General features: G+C 53.6%; 1 protein-coding gene across 5 annotated transcripts in view; it reads left to right on the top strand.

Moving 5' to 3' along the window:
• LOC118227679 (E3 ubiquitin-protein ligase Arkadia-like) overlaps positions 1 to 17,069 on the top strand; it is a 47,503-nt gene that overhangs the window by 14,290 nt on the left and 16,144 nt on the right. For all 5 annotated transcript variants that reach the window (XM_035418435.1, XM_035418440.1, XM_035418436.1 and 2 more), the window contains exon 3: positions 7,506 to 7,632. In XM_035418435.1, the coding sequence (XP_035274326.1) occupies positions 7,506 to 7,632 (127 nt within the window). The remainder of the gene's footprint in view (positions 1 to 7,505; positions 7,633 to 17,069) is intronic.

Below are 17,069 nucleotides of genomic sequence, written 5' to 3'. Positions count from 1 at the left end.
TGTGTAGGAGCACGTAGCACAGCAACGTGCACTAGCGTACAGCACTGCAATGTGTAGGAGCACGTAGCACAGCAGCGTGCACTAGCGCACAGCACTGCAATGTGTAGGAGCACGTAGCACAGCAACGTGCACTAGCGTACAGCACTGCAATGTGTAGGAGCACGTAGCACAGCAACGTGCGCTAGCGTACAGCACTGCAATGTGTTGGAGCACGTAGCACAGCAGCGTGCACTAGTGTACAGCACTGCAATGTGTAGGAGCACGTAGCACAGCAACGTGCACTAGCGTACAGCACTGCAATGTGCAGGAGCACGTAGCACAGCAGCGTGCACTAGCGTACAGCACTGCAATGTGTTGGAGCACGTAGCACACGAGCGTGCACTAGCGTACAGCACTGCAATGTGTAGGAGCACGTAGCACAGCAACGTGCACTAGCGTACAGCACTGCAATGTGCAGGAGCACGTAGCACAGCAGCGTGCACTAGCGTACAGCACTGCAATGTGTTGGAGCACGTAGCACAGCAACGTGCACTAGCGTACAGCACTGCAATGTGTGGGAGCACGTAGCACAGCAGCGTGCACTAGCGTACAGCACTGCAATGTGTAGGAGCACGTAGCACAGCAGCGTGCACTAGCGCACAGCACTGCAATGTGTAGGAGCACGTAGCACAGCAGCGTGCACTAGCGCACAGCACTGCAATGTGTAGGAGCACGTAGCACAGCAGCGTGCACTAGCGTACAGCACTGCAATGTGTAGGAGCACGTAGCACAGCAACGTGCACTAGCGTACAGCACTGCAATGTGCAGGAGCACGTAGCACAGCAGCGTGCACTAGCGTACAGCACTGCAATGTGTAGGAGCACGTAGCACAGCAACGTGCACTAGCGTACAGCACTGCAATGTGTAGGAGCACGTAGCACAGCAGCGTGCACTAGCGCACAGCACTGCAATGTGTAGGAGCACGTAGCACAGCAACGTGCACTAGCGTACAGCACTGCAATGTGTAGGAGCACGTAGCACAGCAACGTGCACTAGCGCACAGCACTGCAATGTGTAGGAGCACGTAGCACAGCAGCGTGCACTAGCGTACAGCACTGCAATGTGCAGGAGCACGTAGCACAGCAGCGTGCACTAGCGTACAGCACTGCAATGTGTTGGAGCACGTAGCACACGAGCGTGCACTAGCGTACAGCACTGCAATGTGTAGGAGCACGTAGCACAGCAACGTGCACTAGCGTACAGCACTGCAATGTGCAGGAGCACGTAGCACAGCAGCGTGCACTAGCGTACAGCACTGCAATGTGTTGGAGCACGTAGCACAGCAACGTGCACTAGCGTACAGCACTGCAATGTGTGGGAGCACGTAGCACAGCAGCGTGCACTAGCGTACAGCACTGCAATGTGTAGGAGCACGTAGCACAGCAGCGTGCACTAGCGCACAGCACTGCAATGTGTAGGAGCACGTAGCACAGCAGCGTGCACTAGCGCACAGCACTGCAATGTGTAGGAGCACGTAGCACAGCAGCGTGCACTAGCGTACAGCACTGCAATGTGTAGGAGCACGTAGCACAGCAACGTGCACTAGCGTACAGCACTGCAATGTGCAGGAGCACGTAGCACAGCAGCGTGCACTAGCGTACAGCACTGCAATGTGTAGGAGCACGTAGCACAGCAACGTGCACTAGCGTACAGCACTGCAATGTGTAGGAGCACGTAGCACAGCAGCGTGCACTAGCGCACAGCACTGCAATGTGTAGGAGCACGTAGCACAGCAACGTGCACTAGCGTACAGCACTGCAATGTGTAGGAGCACGTAGCACAGCAACGTGCACTAGCGCACAGCACTGCAATGTGCAGGAGCACGTAGCACAGCAGCGTGCACTAGCGCACAGCACTGCAATGTGTAGGAGCACGTAGCACAGCAGCGTGCACTAGCGTACAGCACTGCAATGTGTAGGAGCATGTAGCACAGCAACGTGCACTAGCGTACAGCACTGCAATGTGCAGGAGCACGTAGCACAGCAGCGTGCACTAGCGTACAGCACAGCCCCATGGATTTAACACTAGTCCTCGCTGTGGAAATCAAGCGTTTGCTTACAAGTCGAGCGGCAGTTTCCACACCCAAATTGCGAGGGGTATTTCAGCAAGGATTTTCTGAAGGCCAAAACTTTTCCTCAAGGACAGGAAGGACATCGCAATAAGATTTGCGTGCATAAAATATTTAGAAAACACAACGCAAGACTGCGTAACACTTCTGCATCCGTCTGGTTTTGACGTGCGTGTTTGACCGACACACAGCGCTGTGAACAAACTGGGTCCTACTCTTAAAGCGAGGGGGAGCGAGTGACTAAACTCCCAGAAGCCACCGGGAGGTCTCGGTCCCATGCTCCGCCCCCCACGCTCGCGCGTCCCGGCTGCTCCGGGGGGTTCTCGCCCCCGTCGGGCCGCTCTGGTTGTTCTGAAACGTTGGCGGGTGACAGGCCTGGGCCGCTCGGGGGCCCGGTCGAGGTAGCTGCTGGGTCCGTTTGAGCTCGCCGGCTGTTCCTCCGTAGCGGACCTGGAGGGAGAGGAGACGAGGGCGGGGTTTTCAGACGCAGGCGGGGACAGCTGTTGTGCTTCGCCGTCGCTCCCTTCGGCCGCGGTCCTCCCCGCGCATCGCGGCGGCGTCGCCGTCCTGAGCGATAGTTCACCGGGCGCCTCTCTGCGGCTGGGAAAGGCGCTCGGTCTGGGACCGAATGTTATCCTTCACATTCATCAGTGCTACGCGCGAGTGTGAGGTCATTCCAGCGAGCAGCTCGCAGGCTTAATGAGGAAGAGGGGGGGAAGGAGTCTGTCTGTCTGTCTTACTTGGTTTTTCATTCAGTTCTGCTCCCCCCTCCTGTGGAAGGACAGTGGTATTTTTTGTAGCGATCTACCCTGTTTGGTGGCCCTGTGGGTGGACAGTTATACGTTCTGTAGTGGGTGGCCCTGTGGAAGGACAGTTGTATTTTCTGTAGAGGGTGGTTCTGTTTGGTGGCCCTGTGGAAGGACAGTTGTATTTTTTGTAGTGGGTGGCCCTGTTCACCACTTGTGTAGAGAGAGAGTAGCGTGGAGTAATTTAAACTCTCACTCTTTGGTGGTGGTTTGAGGAAGCAGACAGTTGGTCCATTGTATGGTGCACTGCAGCTCTACGGAAGCTCAATTAATCACTCGTGACGAATAGGAGTTTATACAGTGAGGATACTTGTGACTCTGTGTGCGCGTGTGTGTGCGCGCGCATGTGTGTCTGTGTGTGTGTGTGTGCGTGTGTGTGTGTGTGTGTGTGTGCGTGCATGTATGTATGTGTATGTATGTATGTGTGTCTGTGTGTGTGTGTGTGTGTGTACATGTATGTCTATGTATTTGTGTGTGTGTGTGTGTGTGTGTGCACGCACTTGTGGGAGCCATGTCTAACCACATTAGTCTGGGCCTGCAGTGTTTTGTTGAGACTGGCTCTGTTCAGCGGCCTGTGGAGCTGTGCCGTTTCAGGGTGCCCGTGGCATCGGGGGTTGCTGCTGGGGTTTGGATTGTCTGACCATCACTGAAGCGCAATGGAATACATTCAAAGGGCCTGAGCCAAAGTCCAGCACGCATCTGCTTACCCGCAGAGTCAGGGTTAAGCCTGCTAGCATTTCTGTTAGCATACTGTTTATACCCCGTTGCTTGGATACAACATTACACAGAGGGCTGGTTGAGTTAATATTTTAAAATTCATTTAAAAAATTTGTGTTTCTTAAAACTGTCATCTGTTGCTTTGAATTCTCAGTCGAGGAAATGAATTTAAAAAGAATTGTAATCTGTGGCTGATGTACAGGGATTGCAGCCAGACTGAGAACTTCAGGACTTTTTTTGGGATACAGATGCAGCAAGGCTTTGTGCAAGGGCCTCTTCAGCAGTGCTACTTTTACCCAAGCTCACTTGATGCAGTCCGTTGGGCAAGTGTTATTGCACATCGGGTAACCTGCAGTTGATTTGCCAACCTAGCCGGTAACCTGCTGTCCAGTCCTCCTGAAAGGCTAGCTTCAGGCTACACAAGCCTGCTGAGCAGATAGTGCTGATGGGGTCGGTTGAGAGAGGGCGTGTGCTAGTGGGAAGGGCGGGGCCGAACCACCACACCACATCCTCACCGCGCTCGCCAAACGGCTGCAAGCGCTGCTGCGCGTTACCTGAGCCTCCCTGCCTCCCTCCGGCCTGTGGCTGCGCCCTTCCCCTTCTCCTCCCATCCGGAGGCTCGGAGGCGACTGCTCCTCACGCCAGAGGAGACCGCTCTGGAGCAGCACAGCAGATGTGCTGAGGGATGGGGGGTTAGGACGGACCGCTTCACACAACGGATGGGCGAGCTCCAGCTCTGGCTCCGGCTCCAGCCGTGACCCCCGAGGTGGAGCTCTGTGCTGGCTGAGCGGTAACCGCGGCAACCCCAGCACCTGCCGCTCGCGCCGAGGCCAGCGAGGGAGAATAGGAATGGCGTACATGCTTCCTTTTTTTTTTCCAGTCTCTCCTTCACAATAGACAACATGCTCTTTGTGTTCATTGGCTGCGTGGAGGCCGCTCTGCTCCTGTGGCCTTGGGAGGAGTGGAATGGGTGTGAGAGAGAGTGAGAGACTGAGAGAATGAGAGACAGAGAGAGAGAGTGAGTGAGAGAAAGAGCTAGAGAGAGACACACAAACACAGAGAGAGAGAGAGAGAGAGAATGAGAGAGAGAGAGAGAATGAGAGAGAGAGAGAGAGAGAGTGAGTGAGAGAGAGAGAGAGACACACAAACAGAGAGAGAGAGAGAGAGTGAGTGAGAGAGAGAGAGAAGCCTGCCCTGGGAAGTGGGTAGGTGGATGAGAATGAGCCCCCTCAGAGCTCTGCTTTAGTCCCCTGTGGAATGCAGCACTGGGGCCAAAGCTGTGCCCACGTTTGTTTGGAGAAGAGGAAGCTGTCAGGAGGGTCTGCAAGAGGCCTGTGCCAAAATCTGCACAAGACGGATTCGTCTGCCTTGCCTAACTGTGCTTTTTCATAAGATTAAACATGTCGAAGGGAAAAAGGGTATGTCTGTTAATTCATTTCGTTTTTGTTTATTTCTCCTAGCCATCCTCACACTCAGTGTTCTTTCCCCAAAAGTAGGCTCAGAAGAGTTAGTTCTCAGTGACGCAGAATGTTTTGGCTCGGTCGCTGCTGTTAGAAGAGCAAGGAGTTCAGCGCTTAGCCCTGCAGGTTAGGCCGACGGGACAGTGTTTATCAAGGGAAGGGCGTCCGTTGAGGGACGGCGGATTGCACACGGTTCGAGCGTCTTCGTTCCTGTGCTGTGTTTTGCATGAGTAGCGCAGCTGCTCAGTGCCTTTATCTCACAGAGTAATTATTTTGTACTTTGGAGCCGGAGCCGGGGCTGGGCTGGGCTGTGCTGGCTTGCTGAGTTCAGGTTGCGGCCTTATCTGCTCTGGCCACTGGCTCTGCAGGTTTTGGCCCGCTTACAGCAAAGCTGTGGGCGGAGTCGGCACGCTGCGCTGGTACATTCCTCCGGCGCATGTTTGTGTGTAAAATGGAGCGGATGAGCAGAGAGTGGCGAAATGGAGAATGCATGCTGCCACTGCAGGTCACAGTGCACAGCCAGAGGTTGACAGAATTATAACATGGAGTCTCGGTTTTGCAGGTAAAACTCGGTTTTGCAGGTAAAACTCGGTTTTGCAGGTAAAACTCGGTTTTGCAGGTAAAACTCGGTTTTGCAGGTAAAATTCGGTTTTGCAGGTAAAACTCGGTTTTGCAGGTAAAACTCGGCGCTGAACCGCGGCGACCCCCCCCAGGCCGCCACAGTCAGTCGCGTATTCAAACCGCCCCGACTGTGGGTTTCGTGGTTTAGCTACGGCTAGTTTGCGAGTAATTCGTCGGGCGGTCCTACCTGCTGTACCAGGTCAGCCTTGCTTTGTCTCCCGCTCACCGTAGCTCAGCTTCATCTGCCAGGTGGAAAAGCAGTTCACGGAGTGTTGTGGACGGATTCTGCTGCAGAGGAGTGCGGTCCCTGCGTTTGCTGCATGAAAGGGTGCGCCCGCACGCGCTCGCTCACCCGGAGTCTTATTTACCGGTTGCTTCTTGGTGCTAGGCAGCAGCACCCAATGGATCACCTGAATAGAACTCACCCAGGGGAGCGGTGTTCTCCAGGGGCACTGGCACCTACTCACTCGCTCACACACATGCACACGTGCACATTGCAGCGTTTGTGAGCAGCGCTAATATACTGCGCTAACTCTGCGGGGCGTTGTAAGTTGTATAATTCATTATTCGTGTTATTCATTTTAATAAATGTATCGCTGTATTTTCAAACGGGATGGGCTTGAAAGACCTGAGATTTGTTTGCACGGTTATACCAAGATTATTCCTCAAACTGGTGTTCTATTGGTTCATGGTATAACCATGAAAAACGCAGATCTTTGGGATTTTTCCGCCTTAGCTGCTTGACGACGTGCTTTTTCCTGACAGCGCACGTAAGCTTGGTCGTGAATGCCAAATGCAGGTGTTCTATTGGACGCGGGTGATGTCCAGGGGACCAATGAGGAGGCAGAGCTCGGCCTGCCCTTTGTAACTCCCATACAGCGCAGCACTGACTGACCTACATAGCGCACAGGGCCTGCACGCGCTCACACACACACACACTGTGAATTACATTTGCTTCTAATCTGAGGCCTGCAACACTTAACTATTCAGTGGTGGACTCAGCCCAAGCCCTGTCCGCTAGTTGCGTTTGGCGGAGGTGACAGTGAGGATACAGTCTTGCTGATAACGGAGAGGCTGAAAGAGGAAAGAGAAAGAGGAAGGAAACGACACAGGATAGAGTGTTGGGAAATAAAGCGGTATGCAAGACTGCCTTGCATTTCCTTTACACTGCATTCTGTATGTCACTGTTCCCCAATTACATAAACCTCACAGAATATTAACCCCTTATAACCCACTTAAAACCTTTTTGTAAGAATCCTCCCCTCGCTTTAAATAAACCCCATTATCTCCAAAACTACATGGCTCAAATAAAGAGCTTGTTTGTACCAAAGTGACAAACATTCGGGACATATTTTTTCTGAAAAACCGCAAAGAAATCCAAAAATCGTTTTTTCTTTATGCTGTAGTGATTACATGCACTCCTGACATTTAGAAGTACATTTTGAAGAAAGAGAGTGCCAGTGAGCACAAATCACAAGGAGCCTCAAAGGGTGTTATAAGTGGTACAGTGTGGCAAATATAAAGATATGATAAAGCTATACTACGCGTGACACCACTTTTTACACTTTTAGTAAGCTCTTTGCAGGAAATTGATTTTTTTATCGTGTTGCAAGCAAGATATTTTCACCTTGGCACAGATATTTCAAAGTGTACATTCCTAAAATGATGCCGTATACCAAAGCTTCTTCAGTCACGCCTATTGCCACTCGAACCCGCTGTGTAATCCCGGTGGTTCTCAGACGTTTACGCTGCCTGCCTGATTTAAACGCGTGCGCCGTCGCCTCTCGTTCCCAGGTGCCCTGGACGAAGACGTGGTCGTGATCGAGGCCACGCCCGCGCCCCCGGTGCCAGCCAGCGAGGAGATCAACGTCACCTCCACCGACAGCGAGGTAGAGATTGTCACCGTTGGAGACGGCTACAGGTCAGTAGCTCGCCCTCGGTGTGTGTGAGCACGGGCAGTAAGACCTGCCCCCTGCCTTGTGCTACCAAGGACAGTGTTGCACAGAGCGCGCTGGGTTACTCGTCCTTGGGCGGATGGAACTCAACCGTTTCCTACTCTTTCTAGGCCTGGAATTCACTCATTTAGGAGCTTTCTGAGAACTACCTTGTGTCCCAAGGTGTTACTGGCCCCATAGTTAAGGCCATGCTGGAAAGCAATTAGTTGCCCTGGAAAATATTTATAGTGTAATGTTGAAAGCTAGCAAGGCTAAAGAAAGGTTAAAGATTTTTTTCCCCCACCCCCAATCCACGACCACAATCCACCCCCCCAAAACTGTGTAGCTGAGCACAGCTGAGGCACACTAGACCTGGACGTTATTGTATTGATAGCACATCAGCCACACACGAGCTTAGGGTGCCTCACAAGGGCACCAGTGTTCTGGTTTCGGTCCCGCGAACGTCTCAGAGCCGCAGCCGAGGCCTCTGGGAAACGTGGCGGCGACGCCGAGCCGGGTCCAGACCGCGCCGAGGCGAAGCTGGCTGGCCTGAGCGTCAGCGCTCAGCCTGAGCGTCGCCGGGCGGCTGCAGCTGTCGCTCTGGCTTCCTTCTCCTGAGGACGAGCCCCGCGCAGTCACGGGCGGGACTCTCCGCAGGATTTAAAAAAAACAGTCGCCGCACAAAGCCCATTCATCTGCCCGACCTCCACCCTCCCCCCGGAGGTCTCTCTGTTCACCCCGTCGGGCGAAAGGGGGTCCGACTGAAAGGTCCCTCCCATTCAGCCATCGACAACAACACTCAGGGCACCGAATCCAGGTGGGCTCTCTTTTCAGCCCCGTTTTCCGTATCCTCTGGTCATGGCAAGGTCACGCTAACAGATATAATTGCTTCAGCGTGCTGAATAAATGCCAGCTGCTCACAGGTTACCGGGGAAGTTGGGTAAGGTTTTTTGATTTTTTTTTTTCGCAGTGGAGGAAACAGAACCGTGTGGACCTGTGTGAGTCTTTCCGTGGCGTGAACGGCCTGAAAGCGGTGAACGCCGCCGGTCGGCGCTGTAAACGGGCCTTTCTGTGGTCAGAAACGGAGACGTGTGGAATCGTGGGATTTTCATTTTCAGCGTTTTTTTGTCGGCGTGTGGAGCTGTCGCACACGTGATGCAGACCCCGCTGCTGCTGCTGTGGCTGTAAGACTGAGCCGGTGCTAGGTAACCAATGCCTGAGCCCAGCAGGAGGATTGTCCGAGGGTGACAGCTTAAGTAGTGAGATGCGCAAATGGATGTCTTGTGAAATTTGTGTTTGGATCCACTCTGGTATTGAGTATGTTTATCTTAGTATTTTATCAGATTTTCATCTACTATTTATGAGGAAATATTTTATCTGGGTAATATGAGGACTGATCAAACAGAAATTCAAATGCAGTAAACAGCCTAGAAAGGATATCAAGAATTTCTATTAGTTTTTGCTGCCTATGCATGTAGATAATTAAATGTTGTTCATCATGTCCAAGATATAAGGTACCTCGCATTTTATGATTGGCTGGGCCTGGTTGTGGGAGTGTCTCAGTGGAAAGAGCTGCAGTGGGAACTTGGAATGGGTACACTGCTTAGGTTCTGATGGCTTTGGCACAAAACTCGACCATGAGCTGGGACTCAGTACGGTGAAGGGTTCTGATAGCGTTAGCACAAAAGCCCACCATGAGCTGGGACTCAGTACGGTGAAGGGTTCTGTTAGCGTTAGCACAAAAGCCCACCATGAGCTGGGACTCAGTACAGTGAAGGGTTCTGTTAGCGTTAGCACAAAAGCCCACCATGAGCTGGGACTCAGTACGGTGAAGGGTTCTGATAGCGTTAGCACAAAAGCCCACCATGAGCTGGGACTCAGTACGGTGAAGGGTTCTGTTAGCGTTAGCACAAAAGCCCACCATGAGCTGGGACTCAGTACGGTGAAGGGTTCTGTTAGCGTTAGCACAAAAGCCCACCATGAGCTGGGACTCAGTACAGTGAAGGGTTCTGTTAGCGTTAGCACAAAAGCCCACCATGAGCTGGGACTCAGTACAGTGAAGGGTTCTGATAGCGTTAGCACAAAAGCCCACCATGAGCTGGGACTCAGTACGGTGAAGGGTTCTGATAGCGTTAGCACAAAACCCCACCATGAGCTGGGACTCAGTACGGTGAAGGGTTCTGTTAGCGTTAGCACGAAAGCCCACCATGAGCTGGGACTCAGTACAGTGAAGGGTTCTGTTAGCGTTAGCACAAAAGCCCACCATGAGCTGGGACTCAGTACGGTGAAGGGTTCTGATAGCGTTAGCACAAAAGCCCACCATGAGCTGGGACTCAGTACGGTGAAGGGTTCTGTTAGCGTTAGCACAAAAGCCCACCATGAGCTGGGACTCAGTACGGTGAAGGGTTCTGTTAGCGTTAGCACAAAAGCCCACCATGAGCTGGGACTCAGTACGGTGAAGGGTTCTGTTAGCGTTAGCACAAAAGCCCACCATGAGCTGGGACTCAGTACAGTGAAGGGTTCTGTTAGCGTTAGCACAAAAGCCCACCATGAGCTGGGACTCAGTACAGTGAAGGGTTCTGATAGCGTTAGCACAAAACCCCACCATGAGCTGGGACTCAGTACGGTGAAGGGTTCTGTTAGCGTTAGCACGAAAGCCCACCATGAGCTGGGACTAAGTGCCATGAGGGGCCACAGCTCAGCTCAGCGCGGTGCTACCTGTCAGGTGAGTGTGGGCGGAGCCTGCCACAGAGGAGCAGATCGGGGACCTTGTGCGCGCGCCGCCGTGTCATTGGCAGTGCGACTCCGCGGCGGTGTCTGCTATCTGTGCTTTCCCAGTCCCACCTGTCGTCTTTTCCACGCCGTTAGTTTTTCTTTGTCCCTCCCCCTTTCTCTTAATTGTTATCGGGGCGCCTCGGTGCGCGGCGCCCAAAATCATTTCCACCTGCTTGATTTCATTATCCCGCTCGCTGCTTCCCGAAATAGCTCCGCGCCCCTGCCAGCAAAGTCACTTTGTCGACCCAGATTAATTGCCCGCCGTTTGCGGTGCCCGCTGTCTTCCGTCTTGCGCGGCGCCGGGATTCTGACTTCGGGCGGAGGCACGGTTTCCTGCCAATGGAACGGGGGGGGGAGGGGCTTGCTTCGGCCGGCCCCCCTGGGTCCGCCCCCGGCCCCGGCTCCTGCCCCATGGCAGTACAGCGGGTGCACGGCTTTGGTTTCCCTCTGCTTGCGCTGAGCCTGAGCCGGGCCGTGATCGGGCTGCTGTCTCCCCATTCGTTGGCAGCGGTGGAGAAGCGCGCCAGCTAGCCCGTTAGGTTTCAGGTGTCTCTCACTGGCAGTCGTAGCGAAGGCGGGTGGGTGCGGCTCTGAGCCCACGGGACGGTTAGCCGCTCTCAGGTGCGCTGTGTTTTCACCCCCCGAGTGTGAGGAGCACCGAGAGCGACGCTGCCCTTCGCGGGGTCGGGGTGAGCGGGCGAGACGGAAAGCTGCAGAAAAATCTGCGTTTCTGTGACATCAACAATTACAGTCGGCAGCGGTGTGGCTCGATGCTTCGCCCGTGAGCATCTTCAGCTCTTCAGAAATCTGAGCTGACTCAGGCCCGCTTCCTGTCCCGCCCTCCAGAGGACTTTCGCAATGAGTGGGGCGCACGGCAGCTGAACCGACACCTTGACGAGATAGTCGTCGTTTCCACTTGTTTGTTTAACCCGCAAACGCTTCCTCTTCCTGCCTGAGAAACGGCAGCGCGGAAACCGAAGAGACTTGTTTTTGAGACTGCGCATCTCGCAAATATAGCTAGAGCCGTGTCCTCGTTGTTTTCAGAAAAGGGACGGGGTGGTGGCTGGTTCCTGTGGGGTTCCTCCTCCCCGGCAGCGGGGGGCTTAGCTGCCTCGGATCAGGGCTCTGCGTTCTCTTTGGAATGCACAGAACAGGGCCAATAGACCTGCTCTGTCCTTCCAAATAATCTGCACTTAATCTGAGGAGAAACCATCTCAGACCGAGCTTGACCTTATGTTTAATATGGCTGTGTGTGTTTTAGGGAGAGAGCGAGAGAGAGGGGGAGAGAGAGAGAGAGAGAGAGTTAGCAGAGACAGGAAGAGTAATAATGAGAAGGCCTGAGAGCGGGGAAGGGAAAGCTGCCGAAGCAGGGGCGTGATGAATTGAGAAGGAGCAGATGTTGTGTGTGAGAGAGCTGGTGAGAGAGGGGTTTCAACGGCAGAGCGCGGGCCTGGCAGAGGAGAGGAGAGAGGACGAGAAAGGAGGAGAGGGGAGGGGAGAGGAAAGGAGGGGAGAGAAGAGGAGAGGAGCTGAGAGGACAGGAGAGAGGAGGAGAGGAGAGATGAGGGGAGAAGAGGAGAGAAAAGGCGGGGAGAGGAGGGTAGGAAAGGAGAGGAGAGAAGAGGAGACGAGAGAGGAGGGGATAGAAGAGGACAGAAGAGGAGAGGAAAGAGGAGGGGATGAGAGGAGAGGGGAGGAGAAGAGAGAGGAGGGGATGAGAGAAGAGGGGAGGAGAGGAGAGAGGAGGGGAGAAGAGGAGGGGATAGAAGAGGACAGAAGAGGAGAGGAAAGAGGAGGGGATGAGAGGAGAGGGGAGGGGATGAGAGAAGAGGGGAGGAGAGGAGAGAGGAGGGGAGAAGAGGAGACGCAAGGAGAGGAGAGGAGAGGAACGGAGAGGGGAGGGGAGGGGCGGGGCGGGGAGGCCTGCTGGAGCCGGATCTCTGTTGGCGTTTAGTCATCTCTTGGTGGAGCCGGTTCATCCCATTCCACTCTGGGCGCCGTCCCTGCGATCCGGTCAGAGGCCAGCCAGCCAGGCAGCGCGCTCACTCACTCACTCACTCACTCCCTGAGAGCGTGACCGCTTACTACACAGCCCCTAAATGACCAGATAAAACATGTTACTTAAACGCAAGTAGACTGCAGTACATCAACCAGAATGACTGGACTGGAATGCCTCTGTGAGCTAGAGGAGTTAAATGGAACTATCGGCCTCATAATGAATACAGATGAAATCCTGGAGCCCTGGAAATAAATGGATTTAATTTGTCCGTGCTCTCTCTCTCTCCCCCTCAGAGTGAGATAGTGATCGGATGAGGTTTTCTCTGGGTCTCTGTCCCTCCCCCCTCCTTCCCTGAGTGTGTTTTTTTTTTTGGGGGGGGGGGGCGGCTCTGGACGTGAATGAACGCCGTGCGCTCGGAGGGGCGAGGGGTGTCGTCGGCCGCCCGTTCCCGACCGCGCGGCCGAGGCTGGGGCCGCCCGCTTTCCCAGGGGGCCGTGGGCGTGGGGGGGGGGAGGGGGTCGGAGGTCAACAGGATGAGCGATGACGGTTTTTCCGTTGAAAGATCCGTTTACAATTCAGAGACAAGAGAGACTGTGTGTGTGTCTGTGCGTACATGTGTATATGCACGTGTGTGTGTGTGTGTGTGGTTGTGGTTGCGGTTGCGTATGCATGCGCACGTGTGTTTGCATGTGTGTGTGTTCTGTATGCGTGTGTGCACGTGTGTGCTCATATAGGTGTGTGCTTGTGTGTGTGGTTGCAGTTGTATATGCATTCACGCTTATGTGCTTGTGTGTGTGTGTGTGGTCTGTGTGTTTGCGTGTGCACTCGTGTGTGTGTTTGTGTAGAATTCTCTGCTGTGGATGACGCAGTGCTTTCAGACTGTGTGGCGCTTTCAGGTGTGGGTTGATGGGGAAGCTGGGCCTCAGCATCGTGCTCTGGTTCAGTCTGTACGCCAGGCTGGCAGAGATGCCTCTCTCAGCCAAACTGCTCATTAGTCTGTGCACAGAGCTCTCGTAAAGGGGGAGAAAGTGCTGGCTTCCAACGCTACCAATGATGCATTTCACTCCTAAAAGAAATTTCATATTGCCCCCTTCCTAAACTAATGATTATATATAAATTCCACTGCGATAACATCAGGCTGAACATTTATTGGGTTGGGTGATGGAAACGTCTGTTGTTACCCAGCTATTTTTACTATTCACCAAAGGTTAGGCTGTCGGCATAGCATTGAGTAATAGCGCGCTTGTTTTTATCACTAATCCCATTGAGTTCCTCATTAGAACGTACTATGTGTGTGTTTATCTGAGTGTGCACATACGTGTGGTGGTTGGGGGGGGGGGTGCATGTGTGTGTGTACATGTCTGTATGCATGTGTGAATGTGTGCGTTTGTGTGTGTGTGTGTGTGTACATGCCTGTATGCATGTGTGCGCGTGTATATGAGGTCATGTATGCGCGTGTGTGTGTATGTATATGAGGTCATGTGTGTGCGTGTGTGTGTGTATGTATATGAGGTCATGTGTGCGCGTGTGTGTGTGTATGTATATGAGGTCATGTGTGCGCGTGTCTGTGTGTGCGTGTGTGTGTGTGTATGTATGTGTGTGTGTGCACGAGCGCATGTGTACGTGATGAGGTCCTCTGTGTGGTTTTGTCTGAGCTGAGCTCTGGCAGCAGTGCTGTGTGCACAGGGTCACTGGGCTACGGGGCCTCTCCCAGTCCCGCCCACTCAGCTGAGGGACTGGAGCGCCGTTCTGTCAGTCAGGGCCCGGGTAACGCCCACAGCCCTCGGTCCCGCCCTGCAAACTCCGCCCACCTTTATCCGGGGCTCTTCATCTTCACTCCGTAACTGTTCTTCTAAAAAGTCTGGGAACTGCCAGCGGTGCATTTCACGCGGCTCGTACATAATTCATATTTAATTACGCAATTCCACGCAAGAGTGATGCGCGGTTGGCATTTGGCGCTTAATTGAAATGAACAGCGCGCGGACTCTCCCTCCCCACCGTTGCCCCGCGTTACCCGAGCGGCTGGCGTGTTTTGCTTGCGGTTGCCACACACCGCGGTCCCCCCGGTGCCGCTGCGTACCCCCGTGTGCGGAGAGAGTCCATAAACACAAGCCTTGCCAACCCCCGGCCCCAACGCGCTCTGCATGACCACCCCAGCCCTCTTTCCCTTCTTCACACTGCTGTGCTATGGAAACCCCCCCCCCCCCCACCTCCACCCCCAGGGGGGCTTCCCGTACGGTTTGCCGGGCTGGTCGGCGTGGAGCTTGCCGAAGGTTGGCAGCTGCGTGTTTATGTTTACACCTTTCCCCCCCCAGGCCTCCCCTCAGAAGACCCCTGTAGTAAACAGGTATTCCAAAATATTCCCACCTCTGCCAGAGGGCCGTGAGGAGCCTCTCCCCCGCGTGCCCCCCCCCCCACCCCGTCTCCCGGCACAGCGCCGCAGCGGTGGGAAAAGCGAACGGCGGCCAATTAGGGCTGCGGCTGGGCGCTCGGGAGCAGCGCGGGGGCCGGGGGCGGGGCTTAGGAGAGCCTGGCTACGAGTCGCCGTCGCCGGCTCCGCTCCCGCTCCCGCTCTCGGAAAGGGAAAGGCCCGGAGGAGCTGACCTACTGAACTCAACGTGGGCGCGCCTGAGCCTCTCTCTGAGCTCAGTGGGGTTTTTTTTTGTGTTTGTTTCCTTTTGTTTAGATTTTCCCTTTTAACAGGAAACGGGGAGGGCGCCCCGAGCCGACGGGAATCCCCCCCCCTCTCAGGCCGCAGGCGCGCAGAGAAGCGTGTTTCCGCGCGCGGGGCGGCGTGGGGTTTGTGAATCACGCGCGGCGCTCCCCCCGCGTCTGGCTTCCAGGCAGCCGCCCAATTCGCCCGCCGCGTGTCGCCGGGGCGAACTGGGCCCTGCCTACAGAGCAGGAAGCCGTTCTCTGCCTATCAGCACGCGCACAGCACGTCCAAATGAGGAACCGAACGGGATGTGTGATCAGAACAAGCACCCAGTGCTGAATGCACAGTGATGTCAACGTGTCCCTGTCAGAGTTTTACGTGAGCAGCAAAAAAAACAATCAACGTTTTCCTGTCAGAATTTTAGTGCGAGCAGCGCTAAAATATCAACATTTTGCCTGTCAGAGCTCTGGTTGGCAGCGCTATCAAATGGACGTTTTCCTGCATTGTCAGAGTACTCCTCACACCCAGCTTTGGTGTGAGGACAAAAATAATATCAACACTCGCTGTGAGAAAGCAGTGATTTCAACATTTTCCTGACAGACTTTCAGGGTGAGAAGCGGAGTGATATCAACATTTCTAAGCCTTTTCTGAGCTGTGGTGCGAGCAGCACACAGATATATACTGGAGAATCATTTTCTGCTTGTAGTTTTGTGAAATACTTGGCCATTTGCATTTTCTAACGTGTCCCAATTAAGCTGGTGAAATATGAAATCTGTAAAACGCCACATTTGCTCCCAGAAAAAATCACCGGACAAAAGCCAGTTATATTTGGCTTCAGATCTGAGGTAGAAATCGAAACCGCTAATCATCTTTGATCTAGTATTTACGTAACCGCTCCCACACACCTCGTAACCTTGAGCTCAGCATCATCGCATTATTAGTGAACTACTACCTACCATCAGAGAGTTAGTGAAATGTTGAATGTCATTGGTAGTCACATTAGATGCGTTATCTCTGGTTGCCGGTCAGCTAACTCCACAATACACAGCATTCCAAAGGTGGGGGGGGGGGGGGGGGGGGTCAATGGGTTGGTTGGCTGCAATTTATATTTGAGGGACCAGTAATCTTGTGGTGTCTGTGCACCAGACATAAACAAAGCACAGTACAATGCTGGCTTTGAAGCAAGGCTGATGTTGAAAGGAGGGGATCGGAATCTGTTTTGAAGATGTATGGTTGCCAGGACGCCGTGCTCACTTGGCACAAGAACTGTGTAGGCAGGAGATGGGAGGAGCCATTCCCAGTCAGATAGCCAATCAAGGCACAGCTTGTGGGGAAAAAAACCTGCAGCACCCTCCCAAAATGCATGTTCAAGGGAGAAACTCACTTAATATGTTTTAATGTTTAGTCATTTTTACTTGTAAAAAAAACCCTTTAGGTGTTTGGTAGTCCTCGTGGAATAATATATATTTATTGCTTAAAAATTGAATTGTGGACCTTTAAAGGTGTACTACTACGGGGTGCATTTCACGACTACAGAAGTAGCCTACTTCTTAATACCCCTCAGTGCACAGCAGAGAGTGGCCCTGGTGGCATTTTCAGGTGAAATGAATACGCAGCTGTTCTTTATTAGTAAGTACTTTAATTAATATTTTTATTCATTTCTGCTTTGCCTAGCCGTGTGCTGTGTTGCTTTGCCATTGCCGTGTGCAGCTGACTAGCCAGCCTGCCAGTAATTGTTAATGTCAAGAAAGAGTCGAGGTGTTGATGGGAGGGGGAGTGTCACGAGCTCGGGGCTTGTGGGAGATCTGCTCACCTGCCCTCACACTTCCCACGCCAGCCACGCTGGCAGTTAATCATTTTGTTATGATGTGCTAATGATGCAATCTGCGGTTAAGGGGCTAGAGCCTGGCGCCGGGAGGCGTGTGTGCGTGTGTGTGTGAGTGTGTGTGAGTGTCTGGGGGTGTGGGTGTTGTGCGTGTGTCTGGGTGTGTGTG

This window comes from Anguilla anguilla, chromosome 5, assembly GCF_013347855.1.
Source record: "Anguilla anguilla isolate fAngAng1 chromosome 5, fAngAng1.pri, whole genome shotgun sequence".
Classification (NCBI taxonomy): Eukaryota; Metazoa; Chordata; class Actinopteri; order Anguilliformes; family Anguillidae; genus Anguilla; species Anguilla anguilla.
Note: the sequence above shows the minus strand (reverse complement) of the source record. Positions and strands in the feature narration are given on the sequence as shown.